Source organism: Podarcis raffonei, chromosome 4 (genome assembly GCF_027172205.1).
Source record: "Podarcis raffonei isolate rPodRaf1 chromosome 4, rPodRaf1.pri, whole genome shotgun sequence".
NCBI lineage: Eukaryota > Metazoa > Chordata > Lepidosauria > Squamata > Lacertidae > Podarcis > Podarcis raffonei.
In genome coordinates, this window is record NC_070605.1 from 104,720,478 (window position 1) to 104,739,010 (window position 18,533).

The following is an 18,533-nucleotide window of genomic DNA, read 5'->3' on the forward strand; positions in this document are numbered from 1 at the left end:
ATATAAGCTGCACCTGCAAATAAGCCACACCTTTAAAATTTGGGGGAGGGGAGAAAAGAAAACTACCCAATATAAGCCACTCCCTTAAAATTCCACAGGCTCTCCCACCCATTCCATTTTACTATATGTTTGTTTCAGCAGTGTTATCGTAAAAGCCAATTTTTGCAAGGTCGTAAATTTTAGCTGCTCTTTTAACTGTTCGTGGTCAGAATTTGGAAAAGAAGTACAACTTATATTCAGGCCAATATGGTAAATATTCTGAGAATTGTAAGAGCCTAAGCAAATTTCCACTTGTGTATTCTTCCTTGTTATTTTATTCTTATTGCTATAGGGTTTTTGCATGAGTGCTTCAACAAAATACTACATGGTAGTTTTTCAGTCATTTGAGTAGTGTGCAGTCCTGCCTACCTGGAATATTTGTATTTTGAAAGTGGCTAGGAGAATTGGTAAACTAATAGAAATTATTCTTTTTATAAATGGATGGCACTTGCCTACTTTCTGTTAACTATCACTTTTTGTTTTGTCTAGTATGGTTTGGAAAGAATAATGGGTGAAGAGAGAAGCTTTTCATTACTGGCCAAAGCAATTGATCCTAAACAAATCAGCATGATGACTGATATAGTTAAACTTCTTTCTGCAATATGTATTGTTGGAGAGGAAAACATGTAAGTACAGCACTGAATATCTAAGTTGGTTGGTGACTTAGAAATAAGTAGGTGAAAGTTGTTAATTGGAAATGGTTGTATTGAGACATAAAGTTTAATCATGAAAATACCAATACCTTGGCAGTAAGCATTTTTAAACAATGCATGGAAAGCTTTTGATGGAAAGCACACATTGTTTGGGTGGTGTTTGCAAACAAGGCTTTGCCAAGATGTACAGAATGGAGGCCTGTTTTACAAACATCTGTACAATCACAAGGGTTAAAGCTAGGGAACTGGTGCTTCGCTCTCAAAGGTGGCAGCAGCCAGAGACCATCAGTGGAGGAGGTGAGCTGTTTAGCAGCCCCTCTTCCATAACTGCTGGAATTCCTCCTTCTCTTAAGAAAGCCAGCCTTTTTGCACCTTTGGCTGGCAGAGGGAAGCCTCCCCCGTCTCACCCCCTGCTGACTGAACGATTGAGAGCCCATCTGGGCTCAATCTACCAAGGAATTGGGGGCTATATCAAGACATGGTCCAATGGGAAGAAAGACATGTATGGGAAGAAAGGAACTGCGGAGAGTAGGGGGATTCCAATTACAGTGGCTCTGGGCAAGGGGAGGTGTGGTGTAGGGGTGGGGCATGCCTGGTAAGGGGTACACTGCACAGGCACTTTGTGACTGTGCCAGCCCTCAGAGGCTGATGGATTCAGTTGGTTTCCAGAGGGCCCTGGTTGATGTGACTGGCACACTTGTTGAAGCCCGGGCTGACTTGTAGAACATCCAAATGGTTCAGGCCATTGAAACAATCACACGAGTGCACTTCCCCACTTTGTAGAGCCCACTTGTGGCTCAAGTGTTCTTGGTGGTGCAGAGTGCCTTTCATTGGCTTCGACTAGTGGCCCAGCTGTACCGCTGTCAGGGCAAGAATAGCCTAACATATGTTGTCTATGCTCTGGTAATCTAGGTTAGATTATTGGAACATGTTATACATGGGGCTGCCTCTGAAGACGGTTTGGAAACTTCAGCTGGTGGGGAATTCTCCCAATTCTTCTAAACAATCTGGCCTTTTAAACTGTGGGTGGGTGGGTATTGTTTTTGTTTGTTACTAAATTGGGTATTTTTGTAGTGTAAACTACCCTGTGATCTTCGGATAAAGGGTGGCATACAAATCGTAGTAGTAGTAGTACAGTGGTACCTCGGGTTGCAGATGCTTCAGGTTACAGACGCTTCAGGTTACAGACTCTGCTAACCTGGAAGAAGTACCTCGGGTTAAGAACTTTGCTTCAGGATGGGAACAGAAATTACGCGGTGGCGACAGGAGGCCCCATTAGCTAAAGTGATACCTCAGGTTAAGAATAGTTTCAGGTTAAGAACGGACCTCCAGAATGAATTAAATTCTTAACCCGAGGTACCACTGTAATAGTAATTAATAATAATAATTAATGATGATGATAAGTAATAATAGATTATAAAGATTCCATTCCAGTTGGTAATCTTTATATAGAATTCTCTATGCATAGTCCTCCTCTAACTTGCTCTAAGGACAGTAAATAAAGAAATTGCTTTAAAATTAGTTTTATGCTATTATAATCCATTTCTTTTTATTGGTAAATATAAATTATTTATTTGGTTTTTCATGTTATAGCCTTGAAAAAATTTTGGACGCTTTGACTACAGCAGCAGAAGAGAAAAACATTGACAGATTTTGTCCCATTGTGGAAGGTCTTCAGGGGAATTCCATCCATCTGCAAGTAAATGATAAGTTTGTGTGCTTTTTTTTAATAGCAGAGGCAGCGTCTAAGGAAGACTAAAAATAAAGCTAGGATTGGGTATATGTACCAGTTCTATTTGCAGATGGGCAGACAGTGACATTTCTGTGCAATCAGTTGTATTGATTTGTGGCTCTATTATGGCTCTATTATGATGATCACTTAGGATGTCAGAGCTTATGTGCGCAACATTAGTAACATGTTGCAATCTACTGTACCACTTGGAAAAGCTACTTTTTCCTGAGACCAATAGCGATGGATTTTTTAAAAAGCAAAACCAGAAGTTCATATTTTCCCAAGTGTTATGGAGTTTGGGGGGGGGGTTGAAGTACTGTGGAACATGTGCACTAAAAGTCTTATATGCCCAGATAACATACTTGGTCTGAAAAAATACATAGCTGAATAGTGGTTGGGCTTTTTATCTTAATGGCTAATGGTCTTTGGGGTGTTGGATTTAGAACTGCAAAAGCTTTTTTCTCCTGTTGTAAGAATGCTGTGGTGTGTAGCTTACTGAACACCCACCTTCCCTTGCATTGGCAATTAACTTTAAGACAGCCTGTGTTGGTGCCAATGGAAGGCTGTTGTTGATGCTTATTGGCTGAGCTAACCCTCTCCTCCACAGCTGCATATCCCCCTCTTCCAGCAATTAGGTTTGAAATTTAATAAATTTAATAAAAAGATAGATGTTTAATATAAAAAAGAAAGACGCCAAACTGTTTTTTGAAACCTGAGTGCTTCATGAGAGAGTATGAGAAACTGCATATGGCTTGTGCTGCATTTATTTTGAAGTATTTTATCCTGCCCTTCAACTGCAAAAAGCTCCCTCAGACTTCTGTAACAGAAAAAGAAATGGTACTGGGGAGGAGGAAGAAAGCAAACTTGGGAGACTGCTCTTACATGCATTTTGTAATGGGTATTTGCCTGTGGGTGGGTGTGCAGCAGCTCTGACCTCACCTGTTTTGGCCTCGCCCATTGCAGTCATGTGGATCCTGGAAGGTTGGCTGTAAGAAAATGTGGCCCTTAGGTTGAAAAAGGTTCCCCACTCCTGATTTAAAGGAAACTTTGTACTAATGTGTAGGTTTACTGTGATGTGTGAAATTTATTGAGAATTTACATACATTTTATGTGTAGCATACAAGGTAAAAATATATATAGCATATTTTTCCATGTAGAATATGATTATTATTTTTTGCTAAACTTTTTTTTAGTCAGAATTTGGGGGTTGTCTTATACATAGATGGTTAAGAAAAACACTACTTACGAGTAGCATAGGAAGCCTGGGGGTATTATTTGGGGGGGGGGGAGCACATACACACGATGCTCGACTAAAGTCTTCAAGGGAGAATTAGGAGGGTCACTTTTGCAGTGAGAGGTTTGCAAACAAACAAACAACCGAAAGGGCGAGAGTGCAATGTGGCTTGGAAAAGGCACTCAAGACAATGCACCAAAAAAGGGGGACGCCCCCCATACACACACACACACACACACACACACACACACAACTGAAAGGGGGCTGAGCAGGCCCTGGAGCTGAGACCTAGGTGGGCTGCAGCTGCGGTTGCCGGCCTCCGCTGCTGCCTCCTTGCTGGTCTCGGAGGGAATCCATCCATTAAGCTGCTGCCTGCGTTGGCTATGAATGGAGATGCGACGTGGGCCAGAGAGGCAGCCAGCAGCTCCTTGTCTCTTATGCAGTGCTTCCTTCGCAGCCTCAGTGGAGCAGCACGGCTGCCCAGGCATCTCATACTTGACGTGTTGCCATTGTCACCGCTGCTGCTCCCAGTTCCTCCAGCCTCTCTTACTTTCCCCTCTTTGAATCTCTCTCACACACTCACAAACAAGACACTTCAACTCTCACCCACAGGGTCCTGCTGCCTGACAGGCAGCCACTCCCAGTTTCCATTTAAAGGGCATGCACCTACTCAGCACAAAAAACCACGACATTTTGCCAGATTAAAGAAACCCACTGCAGGCGCCATGAAGGCCTGTCATTTCACTTACTACTTCTGCCAACCAGTGCAGACCACTGCGGCAAGCCAGGTTAGGCAGAGCAGGAGCTCTCCCTGGCACTCTAAATGAAAAAAAAAGTTGTTCTGTTTGATGTTTAAAATACTGATTTCTTAATTTTGGGTTCAAAAAAATACGGGGCGTCTTATACACAGAAAAATACGGTATATTCTTTGTAATATATGTATATATATAGAGAGAGGACATGGGTGAAAAATTAAATTGTTTTATTCATCCTTTGTTGTTTGAACTGGTAGGTTATTGGTTTATGTTGGCATACATTTCCAGATGTGTTGGTTGTGTCCTATTGAGTCTAACATATATGCAGTAGTCATCTAAAATGATTTGGATCAAAGTGGCCCAAAGTTTCATGCCAAGTGGGCTGCAAGAGTACTTTGACACGTGACCTGTAGACCACACACTGCCTTGTCATGCAGGGGGCAGGAGCAAGGCCAAAATTTGACACCCCCCCAAGCCTTCACACTGCCTTCCCTAAGCCAGGTGCTGCCACAAGACTCTGGCAGTCCTAGAGCCCTCCCACCTCCTTCCCAAAGCTGGGAAAGCACTAACTAGGCTTTGGGAAGAAGGTGGGAGGACTCCTGGACCATGCCAGAGTCCTCATGCCTTCTTCCTAAAGCCCAGAATCTCCTTACCTGGCTTTGGGAAGGCAGCATGAGGGCTGAGGGCGTGAGTGTGTCATGTTGTTGAGGGCTGCCAAAAAAGGGCCGTCCGTTGGATCACCCTGATTTAGATACTCTTTAGCAATATTTAACAAGTAGCACACTGGGTTGCATGTCATGGTGATACTCCTGCACTCTTAGTAATAAAATATCAAGTCATAAAATATCAAGTCATAAATGGTTGTAAGCTGAGCACATGCAATTTACTATTGTTTGGTCTGTTTTCTTCTGAAATATTATTTTTCTTGCAGGTAGCCTGTATGCAGCTGATCAATGCATTAGTTACGTTTCCTGATGATTTGGACTTCAGACTCCACATTAGAAATGAATTTATGCGTTGTGGATTGAAAGAGCAAGTGCCAGTAAGTCCCCTATAGTGTGTGTGTGTGTGTGTGTAAGAGAGAGAAAGAGATAATTAATATTTAAATTAGTTTATTTTTCTTGGCTGAGGAAAAGTTGTGTTAAGCCCCTTTTGGTGAAATTTATTAAGACAGAGAATGAAAGATTACATATAAAAATTGATCCACAAATGTATAGATGAAAATGAAGTAACAATAATCTTTAGTACCAGCTTTGTTTTATGTAATGTATTCCAAATTTTAAAATATATCATTTGTTTATTTGAATAATTAATGTAAATTCTCCCAAATAAATCCCTTGCTATGTTAAAAATTGGATTTTGTTCAGAATAACTTATATTTATACACAGTCATTAATTAAGCACTATTGAATTCTCCCTTCCTGCTGCAGCAACTGAAATGCTTAAAGAATGATGCTTTGGATATTCAACTAAAAGTGTTCTGTGAACATACAGAAGAAGACATGATTGAATTTTCCCATCGTTTAGAAGATATCAGATTGGACTTTGAATATCCTTTGAAAGAGGACAGAGAACCCAAAAATTTTAGACCTGGGATTGGTAGCAAGCATCCCATTGGTGATGCCTTTCTTTTTTCCATTTTAAATGGAAGTAAGAGGTGCTGATGTAGAAAATGAGAGTGTGCATGTTGTTCCAGGACTATGGGTCCGGGCGAGCAGGGAAGGCAGTTTGGGCCAAACACATGAAGTAGCTGTGCTTAACTTACACATCTCAGCTTGGTTATTTAAATGTTGAAATTATAATAAAAAATAAATTTTGCTTTGAAAGAGTAAAGTACTTGTATGGCCTTGAATACAAATTAGCTGTATCATCCTTGACCTGGATACTGAAGCAAATGATGTTTACAATGTGGTGTGGAACACTGTAAAGGACACAAGTGCAGAAGGCTATTTTCTTTCTATACTTCAGCATCTCTTGTTGATCAGAAATGACTCTTTTATAAGGTAAGGAAAACTTGCAATAGCTCTTACCTAGGTATTTATTATAAAAGATTGTATAATGTTTACCACCTGGAATTTTTCCCTGGATGTTTTTTTTTCCCCCTGTGAAAAGGGAATAACTTGTGAACTGATGCAAGTTACTTAGTTTGATAAGAGGAGGAATTCCAAGGGAAACTGGGCTTTTCCTAGACTAAAGTTAAAATGGGCCATATGCTTGCCAAGGAAAGGTGGTCTTTGCTGCCAGCATATCTAAGAACCAGTTCATATATTGGAACAAGCTCACTTGTAAACAACTATTCACATGATTACCCATGGTAGCAATATAATTCTGAAAGTGACATATGAGAAAACTCTGCTCCCTTCCATTATTTTATTTTTTTAGGTAGTGCTTTTTCTCATCATGAAAGAGAAGTCTTGATTTGCAGGTGTTCCCTTCTCTGGTTACATGAGTAGATTGAGTAGTTATTTGCAAGATTGAGCTGTCTCCAATGACACATGAACTGTCACTTAGATTATGATGATAATGATTGATTCAATATATATACTACCCTTTATCAAAAGATTCCTGGGTGGTGTACAACATTTAAAATATATTCTGTGGAACATAATAATAATAATAAATCATAATATCAGTCCCCCTTTAACAGACCATAAATTATTTAATGACCAAAAGCTTGGGTAAAGAGAAATGTTTTTGCCTGGCATCTAAAGACATGTAGTGATGATGCCAGGCAAGCCTCTCTTGGGATAGTATTCCAGATGGGCCACCCCAGAAAAGGCCTGTTCTCGTGTTGCTACCCTCTGAACTTCTCAGAGAGGAGGGACATAGAGAAGGCCTTGGAGGACAGGTCTGGGTTGGTTCATATGGGGAACCTGAGGTCCTGAGCTGTGTAAGGCTTTATAGGTCAGCACCAGCACTTTCAATTGGGCCCGGATTGGCATTATATGCCCCCCAAACTGTTCTGTTTTGGTGAGCAATTGGGCCATTGTGCACCAGCTGAATTTTCCAAATCATCTTCAGAGGCAGCCACATGTATAACGCATTGCAGTAATCCACCAGCCGAAGTTGTTGGAAGGCATTAGCAAGGCCACCTGGGCCTCAAGCGACAATAATGGATCTGGGAGCACCTGCAAAGTACAAACCTGCTCTTTAAAAGGGAGTGTAACCCCTGCAAGAACGGGCCTTCTCCCATCTATTCAGTCTAGGGAACCACCACTAACAGTGCCTCAGTCTTATCTGGAATAAGCTTCAGTTTATTGGCTCTAATCCAGTCCCTTCCTGAGGGAGCAAGGCATTGGTCTAGAACACCCACTGCTGCACCTGTAGATGTAAAGGAGAAATTGAGCAGATTACCATTGACAACACACTCCAAAACCCAGGCTTCGTGTAGATATTAAGTAACATGGCAGAAAGAATTGAGCCCTGAGGGACCCTACATTGAAGGCCTCATGGTGCCAAAAAAACACTCCCAAAGCATCGCCCACTGCAGACGGCCATCCAAGTATGACTGGAACCAATGCAAAATAGTGGCCATCCACCCCCAACTCGGATAGCCTCCCCAGGAGGATACAGTGCTTGATGGTATCCCTGAAAAGTCAAGGAGGATTAACAGGGACACACTGCCCCTGTCTTTCTCCTGACAGAGGTCATCATGTTATGCAAGCAGGGTGGTTTCTGTGCCAAATCCCAATTGACAATTCTAGAAAATGAGTCTCTTCTGGACTTCCCACCCTTACCTCCACAGTGTTTATACTGAAACCCTTTCTACTGCATTATAGCTTCATTACAAAAAGTTTCTCTTTTACAATTTATCATTTTTCGTATACTGCTTTTATCTCGATTCCTGCCTGTGATTTCATTTGACTGTAATACTTTTTAAAATAGTCCACGAAAGTCCTCCATTCTTCTATAAAAAGTTCATCATTTTGCTCTCTTAATCTCCTTGCCATTTCTGCATAGTCCATTATTTTCAAAAGCTACTCCTCCTTTGTGGGAACTTTCTCTTCTTTCCATTTCCATGCTTATAATATTCTAGCTGCTGTTGTCACATACATAAATAATCTGGTCATCTTCTTTGGAACATACAACCCTATTATACCTATAAGAAAAGCTTCTAGTCTTTTCAGAATAGCCCATTTAAACATTTTCTTCATTTCATTACATATCATTTCCCAAAAACCTTTTGCTTTTTTTACATGTCCACCACATAGGGAAGAATGACGCATCTATCTGCATACATTTCCAGTATTTACATGACACATTTTTATACATATTGACCAGTTTATTTGGCATTAAATACCACGTGTACATCATTTTAAGATACTTTCCTCTTAGTGTATAACAAAGCAGTAAATTTCATATCCTTTCCACATAACTTCTTCCAAGAAGCCATATCAATATTATGGCCTATGTCTTTAGTCCATTGTGTTATTTTTTCCTTAACCAGTTCATCTTTAGTATCCTATTCTACTAACATTTTATACATTTTAGAAATCAGTTTTTCATTACTCTCAAGCAACCCCATTAGGAAATCAGGTCTTGGTTCCATTAAACCAGTGGTTTTCAACCAGTGTGCTGTGGAACCCTGGGGTGCTTTGAATCATATGGTCAGGGGTGCCATGGGCAACACTGGCCTCTTTCCTTCCCTCCCTCCTGATGCTCTCTCACTTCTCTGCCTCCCAAAGGCTTGCACAGCTGCTTGTTGCAGCGGCCCTGGCTACAAGCTCCCGAGGCGAATGGTGCCTCTGGGGCTGGCTAGGGCATGCTGGTTGCCAGGAGCTGAGGTGGCCTCGGAGTAAGCAAGCAAGCAGGTAAGGGAGCCCAGCCAGCCAGTCCTTCAGCCCTTGCTTTTAGGAATGGACAGACTTGTGGCAGGGCAGACAGACAGGCGCCTTGCTGGCCTTTCTTCTGCTTGCTGTGTGCAAGGCCTGCCTTAGAGCTGAGTGCCCGGTGCTGAAGGGGAGCTTTTCCTCCATGCAGGAGGAAAGGCACAAGCCTCTATGAGGGATAGCAACTATGGCGGTTTCCCTTTAAGTAGATTCTTATACCTGGACCATACAACAAAAAAGCTTCTCCTTACAGTTTAATTTAAAAAGTCTTTATGGACCTTTGCTTTTTCATGCCACAGATATGCATGCCATATCATACCCTTACAGATCCAGCAATCTAGTATTTTTTTTAATATCATCCATTCCTTTATCCATGTCAAACATGCTGCATCATAATGGATGACTATGTTGGGGGGAAAAACATGCGCATTAGAGCCTTGTTTCATGTGAACATATTATTGTTATCTTGGCCTGATTTATGTAGTGGGACAAGACATATTATGACACTTTGGTTGTAACCAATGTAGCACTATGTAAAAGGCCCTTAGCAGTTTTCTTTTCTTTTCTTTACAAATAGTCAGCTGTTACATCATTATTGCAAGTAACACTAAACAGTTCAATCTTACATCAGATTTTGATTGTTAAAATCAAACCACATAGGACTGGCATGTATCACATGAGGCAGAATAATGCTAGGGTCATAGAAAGTAATGTTTGATCAGGCCTCCAGGCTTCAAGAGTGCTTTTTTCTGAAATGAAGTTTCTTAAAAATAAATAAAAAACCTTAACATACCACTGTGGGCTCCTTTGGGGGAAAAGCAGGATATAAATTGAATCAATATTAATAATAAACCCTGTAATATGAAACCTTTGCTTCTCAGAAGCAACATTACTTGTAGAATGAAGAACTTTCAGCTTGTTCTGCAATATGTATTTTTCTCTTTCACCTGTATAGGCCACTATATTTTAAGTTAATTGAAGAGTGCATTTCACAGATAGTCTTGCATCGAAGTGGAGTAGACCCCGATTTTAGTTATCGTAAAAGACTGGATGTAGACTTCAGTCATTTAATGAGTAAGTCTTTTTATATTATTATTCTTCCTATAAAAAGCATGTTTAAAAAGATTAGCTGGTATGTGGTTAAAAGCAAACCTATTCCTCTTTAAAAAAACTGCTTAGAAAGCATAGCTGTGGGCCACAATAATGGGTCACAATTACCTTCCCACTTAACACTGTTTTCTGTGGTCTCTGATAGCTACTGGGCTTTCTAGCTGTCCTGATATCACAGCTGGCTATGTGTTGACATGTCTTATTATAAGAAGGGAGAGAAGTAATACTGGGCAACTGAGTCACCATTAAGCATTCTTCAATACTCATCTTCTGTTGATTGCTCTGACACTGCTGTGTGTGGAATGTGAGCCAAATAGAGCTCAGCCTTGGAGCAGGCTGGCTAGGAGCTGAAAGCTTGCTTTTCAAATTACTTTTTAAAACCCCAAACCTTGGCTTCCTATTAGATATTTGTATTGAGCAAAAGAAAATAGAAGAACTTGAAGAGAGAGCTTCAGAATTTTCAAAAAAGGTTAGTAATTTCAGGTTGTTTTATTCAGATATGCTTAACTTTAAATGTATACATTACAATGTGTTCTGAGACGTTAATAATTCATGATTTTAAAGAGCTAAAATAGGCTTGATGCCCAAGACCTGTGATTCAAATCCAACACTTTAGTTTTAACATAAAAAGTAACCAAGTGATTTCTGTTTCCTGGATTGGTGCAATCGTTTGGGAAAGGGCTGTCTAAACCTTCTTTTCCATGTCATTCTCCTGATGAAAATCCTCTCCCAACTGCTATTACAAATTCCACATGATATTTGTTCTGCACTTGTAAGGATTTGGTCTGTCAGTGGGACAGCACCTGCACTTTGGAACTCCCTGCCCATTGATATTATTATGCAGGCATATTTGCTGTACAGTAGTACCTCGGGTTAAGTACTTAATTCGTTCCGGAGGTCCGTACTTAACCTGAAACTGTTCTTAACCTGAAGCACCACTTTAGCTAATGGGGCCTCCTGCTGCTGCCGCGCTGCCGGAGCACAATTTCTGTTCTCATCCTGAAGCAAAGTTCTTAACCTGAAGCACTATTTCTGGATTAGCGGAGTCTGTAACCCGAAGCGTATGTAACCTGAAGCGTATGTAAGCCGAGGTACCACTGTACTGTTTTCAGTGCCTACTAAAACTCTGTTGTCTAAGCAACCCTACCCTGACATATAATAATTGTTTTATAGTGTACATTTATACAATTGCTGGTTTTATTTTATTTTAAAATGTTTTAGGCTAATTTTTTTTTATATCTGTTTTTATTATAATATTAATGTATATTTTATGTAAACTGCGAAGAGGTTTTTATGATTAACTAGTACATCAACCTGTGGAATAAGTAAAGGACCTGCTTCACCCTGCTAGGAACTAGACAGGTATTTGTACTGCATTTGTCCTTATTTCCCCAGTGTGGCTAATGGAAGATAGTAATTATCATGATTGGAAAGACAGTTTTGGGGAACACTTAAAAACAAAATAAAAAGACCAGCATGCTTTAGTGCCCCTTGAAGTCTGTGTCTGCACAACAGTACCTTGGGAAACTACCTGTTTCCGATCTTCTGAATTGCCATAATTTTTGGGAAGTGGTTGAAGGTAATCCAAGAACATAACACACTAGAAAATGGGCATCTGTGTAGTCTGACTGTCTACCATTTTTACTCCTACTTCAAATTTAAAAGCTATTTTACATTTAACTGGCTACTCTACTGAAAAGAATATAGAGTGTGCTATAAAAGACCAGTTAAATATGAGCACACAGTCATGTGCATAACAGGTTATTTCTGTGGAAATTGTATGTTCTTAGTATTCAAATCTATTCATCTTAGTCATTTTTTCCACTGGTGTCACACTATTATTGGCCATATTCTATCACTGTAGCTTAATTTTTACCTGTTCAATGGTGCAACCCTGTGTACACTACACTATGACTTACTCCCAGGTAAATATAATAATAATAATAATAATAATAATAATAATAATAATAATAATAATAATAATAGTATCTTTATTGTCATTGCCCCCTCTCAGGGACAACAAAATTACTTGACTGCTCCATAAAAACACTAATTAAAACAATACAGTATAGTACAGCAAGGAAGATCAGATGACTTTCAAAGTCCCGGCTTCCCATTCAGGGCCGAGATCGCTCTGGAGAAGAAGCTGTTCTTAAGACGGCTCGTTCTTGTCTTCATCGTCCTGTATCTCCGTCCCGAAGGCAGGAGCTCGAAGAGACAGTGACCAGGATGCGATGGATCTTTTACTATGTCCAGTGCCTTCCTATGGCACCTTGTGGCATAAATCTGCTCTAAGGTGGAGAGTGGGCAGCCAACAATGCTCTCTGCTGCCTTAACAACTCTGCACAACCCCATCCTGTCCTGGGTAGTACAGCTTCCGTACCACACACATAAGCCATAAGTGAGCACGCTCTCAATGGCACAGTGATAGAAGGCAAGCAGCAGTTTCTGCGGAAGATGGTTTTTCCTTAGAATTCTCAAAAAGTACGGTCTCTGCTGCGCCTTCTTCACAAGCCCCCTTGTGTTGACACTCCAGGACAGATCCTCTTGTAATTCAATGCCCAAAAATCTGAACGTTGTTACCCTCTCCACACAGACCCCATCAATCAAATATGTGCTGAACTTTAGTTTAAATGGATATAAGTAACGCTTAAGGACCGAGGAGTTATATTAAACATTGAAAGAATGAATACAATGATATATAGCACTTTAATGCTTGTATTTCAGTTTGAAAATGAATTTGTAGCACATCAAGAGACAAAAGCACAACTTCAAAAAATTGAAGAAAAAATTATTCACACTGAAGCAAATGGAAAAGTTTATAAGCATAAGGTAAATGATTTTTTATTCCTAAAATGTGGTTTTTAATCAAACTATTTGAAAACAAGTTTTCAGATAATGATACAACTAGTTACTATAATACAATTAAATAAAAGGTCTTTCATTTTTATAAATACATTTAGTTGTCTTTATATAATATGTACATGATATTTATATTTGTTATGTCTGTAGATAGTTGCTCGTGAGTAAACAGCCAGGACTCCGACCTGTCTTTTACAGGTTTTATTAAGTGCAAACTATGTACAGTTCAGAGATTCAAAGTTAATGTCTGTCTCACTCACTTGCAGATTCCTGGAGTGGCCTTTTCCGGTCTGTCCCCCCCAGCATAAGAACTTAGACACCCCAAATCTCCGCCTTCCCCCCTTGCGAAAACTGGGCAACGGAAGCGGCATGTCCGTTTCCCTACCAGGCTGGCTGAGCCGAGGTGCTTGGACTCACAGTAACGTCTGTGAGCCTTTGCCTTGCTTTGCCCCTCCTTTCCCCCTCTGCTTCGCTGGAGGCATGACTCTCCACTGCCTGACGAAGTGCTACTGCTCAGCAACTTTGGAGGCTCCCTGTACTCTTCTGCCCCCCTCTCCCCTTTCGATGGCAGTCCCCTGGCAATATTTTTAAAACTAAATTTTGTTTAAACCATTGGGCAGAATGGTTCCAATGTGGAGATAAGAGAATCTTGAACAAGAAGCTGCTCTTACTCCATGCTAGATAGAACAGGAAGAACATTTATGCATTTCAGATAGAATTCTAATATTGGTAGTGTCTTGTGCTTTATTCATATTTTTACGTTATACTTTTATTATCTTCGTAAAAGTACAGTTTTTTTTTTAAGATAGACATATTTCATGGAGGAAGCCTTTTGGGAAGGATAACTAAATGTAGCCTCCACATGTGGAGACAATACGCCTCTGAGTAGCAATTGCTGGTAGACAAACAAGGTTGGATGGGGACATTTGCTACTGTGCCCTACTTCTAAGCTTCTTAGGAACATGTGATTGGCTGCTATTGGAAGTGGGATACTAGACTAGATGGACATTTAGTCTGATCCAACAAGGCTTCCAAGTTATTATGTTTCCTAACTGGAAACGTCTGAGAAAGTTATGTGATATGAATAACATACAGCATTGTAGCATTACTAATTTGCACAATGTTGGGTCTAAGCTGCATAAGGCTTTTGTACACAATGCTAGTTCTTTGCATTGTGGTTGGTAGCAAATGGCTAAGCAACACAGTGGACCTGCATGTTATTGATGAGCTTTGCCATCAATATACTGGTTAGGGAATAGAATTGCCTCCTAAACTGTCTCATCACATTGGCATTGTATTTTACAGTTTTATGTCAAATTTACAACAGAGTAGTTATGCTGGGTTTCATAAGTTTAACTTGATATTATCAAATGATATTTAGGGATTGTATTCATAAATCGGAAACTTGCTTTTCAGGATGGCTCAATAATGAATGGCGTAGGTGCCTGTCCAGTGACATCTTTGGAAGGACATGTGACTTCAGTCCCATTAGCTGATGCAGCACCCAAGTCATTACCACTTTCAGCTGGAGCTCTGCCACCACCACCGCCACCGCCACCGCCACCCCCATTGCCACCTTCATTGACTAGTAGTTCAGGAAAGGCTCCTCCTTTTGGTGTGCCGCCACCACCACCACTACAGACATTGCCGGGAGCACAGTGTTCTCCTCCTCCTCAAGTACTGCCTTATGGATTGAAGCCTAAAAAAGAATTTAAACCTGAGGTCACTATGAAAAGACTGAACTGGTTAAAGGTAAATAAACGGAAAGCATATTTTGCAAAATTCTAAGTAGAACTGAATTATTAGACACTGGTATTAGTTTATTTATTTTTATTCCTTTATTAAGAGAACAGTATCTCACATTTTAGCACAAATGTCCTCACAAGGTGGTGTATGGAATTAATAAAACATTAAAACCGGTTTAAAGTGAAAACAGAGCCCTTTAAAATGAGCCATAAAACGGACATAGGTGACATTACTTTTTTTTTTTTAATCAATTGAAATAAAAATGTTTTGAGAGTCATTCTCAAAATTGCTAGGTAGGGTGCCATGCATACTTCCAAGGTGATTTTATTCCGTATGTACCACCACTGAAAAAGCCCAGCCTCTGCTTCCCATCAGCCTTCCCTGTCTCCTGTTATTGGCTAGAGAACAGGGCTACCAATGGGAAAGTTTTGGCAGGCTCATATAGGTGCAGATGGTTTTTCAGGTAATGTAGTCCTAATTAACTAGAGCTTTAAAGGTCAAGGGCAGTATTTTAAAGTGTGTCTAGAAAGAAATAGCAATATAAACTGCACATAATAGTTATTATAGACTCTGGTGGTTTAGTTTCTAAGCATTGTGTTGTACCGACTGAAGTTTCTCAATTGTTTTTAGAAATGACTCTTATGTAGAGCACACTACAGTAGATCTAGCCAGGCTATAACCAGAGCATGTGTCGTTGAGACAAGGCCGGGATTATGTGACACTTATAGTAGTGCCAATTCTGCCAGTCGAAGGAGTCAAGTGGGTCCTGTGAGATAAGGCAATCTCATAGGTAAACTGGTCTCAGGTTGTTAAGGGCTTTATATACCAATAGCAATGCCTTGAACTTGGTCTGGTAGCAAATCAGCAACCTTCATGTTGCTTTCATTCCAGGATGAGCTGTATTAACTAGCACAGAAATGTGAATGTTTATAAATATGCTGAAAAGAACATGGGTTTCTGTTAAAATTGGTTGCTTCTTGCGCAGCACTGTTATGTTGTTGTGGTCCATTGCACTCTGAGGTGTCCAGGGACCTGGGGAAGTTTACACAGTAGCACAACTATTTGAGAGGGCAAGGAGGCCTACCTGGACAATGCAGCTTTAATAGATTCTTACTCTCATTGCTGCTGGTTGTCTGGAAACACGATACTTACCTCAGCCTTGTATGTCCAGTGGAATTGACTTAACTTCTTCTTTCCAGTGTTAGAAACTGGGATAGAAAAGCTAGGAGACAAATGGCTCCTGGGACCTGGAAAATGCTTTTTATTTATTATTTTGATAAGCATGAACTAATATGCAATTCACATAAGTGACACATTGTTAATATCACATTTTAAAAAGAAATTGTTAATACATGTTTAATTTGGTGTTTATAATAAAAAATACAGTGGCACCTCGTGTTACGTACCGTTCCCCTTACGAATTCTGTTTTTTTTTTTTTTATATAAAATTTTTTATTGGTTTTTCCACATATAATATAAGACAATACAAAAGACAGACACAAACAAACACACATATAAACATATAAAATTTCATAGATTTTTTCATATACCCAATTTCAGCGACTTCCCCATGCCCCCCTTTTCTGCATCTCTATTTTAAACTTTTTTTTTTCCAGCAACCCCTGGTCCAAATTATTCTTAATTCCTATCTTTAACTCTTATCCAATCATTTATCGCTGCAAATCTGTTATGCTTTACCCATGACATTTTAACACTCAATAATTTTGCAAGTATTTTTAAGATAAAGTTTAAATTTCTTCCAATCTTCTTCCGCCGTCTCTTTCCCTTGGTCACGGATTCTGCTCGTCATCTCTGCTAGTCCCATGTAATCGATCACCTTCGTCTGCCACTCTTCCAGTGTGGGTAGTTCTTGTGTCTTCCAATACTTTGCTAGTAGAACTCTCGCTGCTGTTGTAGCATACATAAAAAACATCCTATCTTTCTTTGACACCAATTGGCCTACCATGCCCAGGAGAAAAGCCTCTGGTTTTTTATGAAAGGTACACTTAAGCACCTTCTTAATTTCATTATAGATCATTTCCCAGAAGGCCTTAATCCTTGGGCACGTCCACCAAAGGTGGTAGAAAGTACCTTCAGTTTCCTTGCATTTCCAACATTTATTATTGGGCAAATGGTAAATTTTTGCAAGCTTGACTGGGGTCATGTACCACCTATAAATCATTTTCATAATGTTCTCTCTTAAGGCATTACATGCCGTAAATTTTATACCGGTGGTCCATAACTGTTCCCAGTCAGCAAACATAATATCATGACCAATGTCCTGTGCCCATTTAATCATAGCTGATTTAACCATTTCATCCTGTGTATTCCATTTCAGCAGCAAGTTGTACATTCTAGACAGATTCTTCGTATTGGGTTCTAACAATTCTGTTTCTAATTTTGACTTCTCCACCTGGAAGCCGATTTTCCTGTCCTGTTTAAAAACTTCATTTATCTGATAATAATGTAGCCAATCTCTTACTTTAAACTTCAATTTCTCATAACTCTGTAATTTCACATTTCCACCTTCTTGTTCTACAATTTCCCAATATTTTGGCCATTTAGATTCCATATTAAGTTTTTTAACTTCCTTAGCCTCCATTGGTGACAGCCACCTAGGGGTTTTATTTTCCAATAAGTCTTTATACCGACTCCAAACATTATATAATGCTTTCCTTACAATATGGTTTTTGAAGCTTTTATGGATTTTTACCTTGTCATACCATATATATGCATGCCAACCAAATCTATTATTGAACCCTTCTAAATCCAAAATGTCTGTGTTCTCAAGAAGTAGCCAGTCTTTCAGCCAGCAAAAAGCTGCTGCTTCATAGTAAAGCTTTAAGTCCGGCAGGGCAAACCCCCCTCTTTCTTTTGCATCAGTTAATATTTTAAATTTTATTCTGGGCTTTTTGCCCTGCCAGACAAATTTCGATATATCTTTCTGCCACTTCTTGAAACAATCCATTCTGTCCACAATCTGCAATGTTTGGAACAAAAACAGCATTCTTGGCAAAACATTCATCTTAATAACAGCAATTCGGCCTAACAAGGAAAGTCTCAAATTTGACCATATTTCCAAATCTTTCTTAATTTCTGTCCAGCATTTCTCATAATTGTCTTTAAATAGATTCACATTCTTAGTTGTTAAATTAACCCCTAGATATTTCACCTTATTTGCTACCATTAATCCAGTTTCACTCTGAAACTTCTCTCTTTCATCCACTGTTAGGTTCTTTCCCAATACCTTTGTTTTTTGTTTATTTAACTTAAAACCTGCCACTCGACCAAAGGCTTGTATTGTCTCCAAAACTTTTTTTGTACTAGTGTCTGGCTCTTGCAAAGTTAAAACTAGATCATCTGCGAACGCTTTCAACTTATATTGTTTGGCTCCGACCTGAATCCCTTTAACCAGCTGGTCACCCCTGATCATATTTAGTAAAACCTCCAGAACAGTTATAAAAAGTAGTGGGGATATTGGGCACCCCTGTCGTGTCCCTTTTTCAATAGTAATTTGTTCAGTAACCACGTTATTTACAATTAGTTTTGCTTTTTGTTCAGAATAAATTGCAC

The 18,533-nt window shown here is 39.7% G+C and overlaps 1 protein-coding gene across 2 annotated transcripts in view; it reads left to right on the forward strand.

Moving 5' to 3' along the window:
• DIAPH3 (diaphanous related formin 3) overlaps window positions 1-18,533 on the forward strand; it is a 126,079-nt gene that overhangs the window by 13,544 nt on the left and 94,002 nt on the right. For both annotated transcript variants that reach the window (XM_053384714.1, XM_053384713.1), the window contains exons 8-16: window positions 529-665; window positions 2,286-2,391; window positions 5,345-5,455; window positions 5,844-5,962; window positions 6,300-6,416; window positions 10,198-10,316; window positions 10,757-10,821; window positions 13,080-13,184; window positions 14,631-14,966. In XM_053384714.1, coding sequence (XP_053240689.1) covers window positions 529-665; window positions 2,286-2,391; window positions 5,345-5,455; window positions 5,844-5,962; window positions 6,300-6,416; window positions 10,198-10,316; window positions 10,757-10,821; window positions 13,080-13,184; window positions 14,631-14,966 — 1,215 coding nt within the window. The remainder of the gene's footprint in view (window positions 1-528; window positions 666-2,285; window positions 2,392-5,344; window positions 5,456-5,843; window positions 5,963-6,299; window positions 6,417-10,197; window positions 10,317-10,756; window positions 10,822-13,079; window positions 13,185-14,630; window positions 14,967-18,533) is intronic.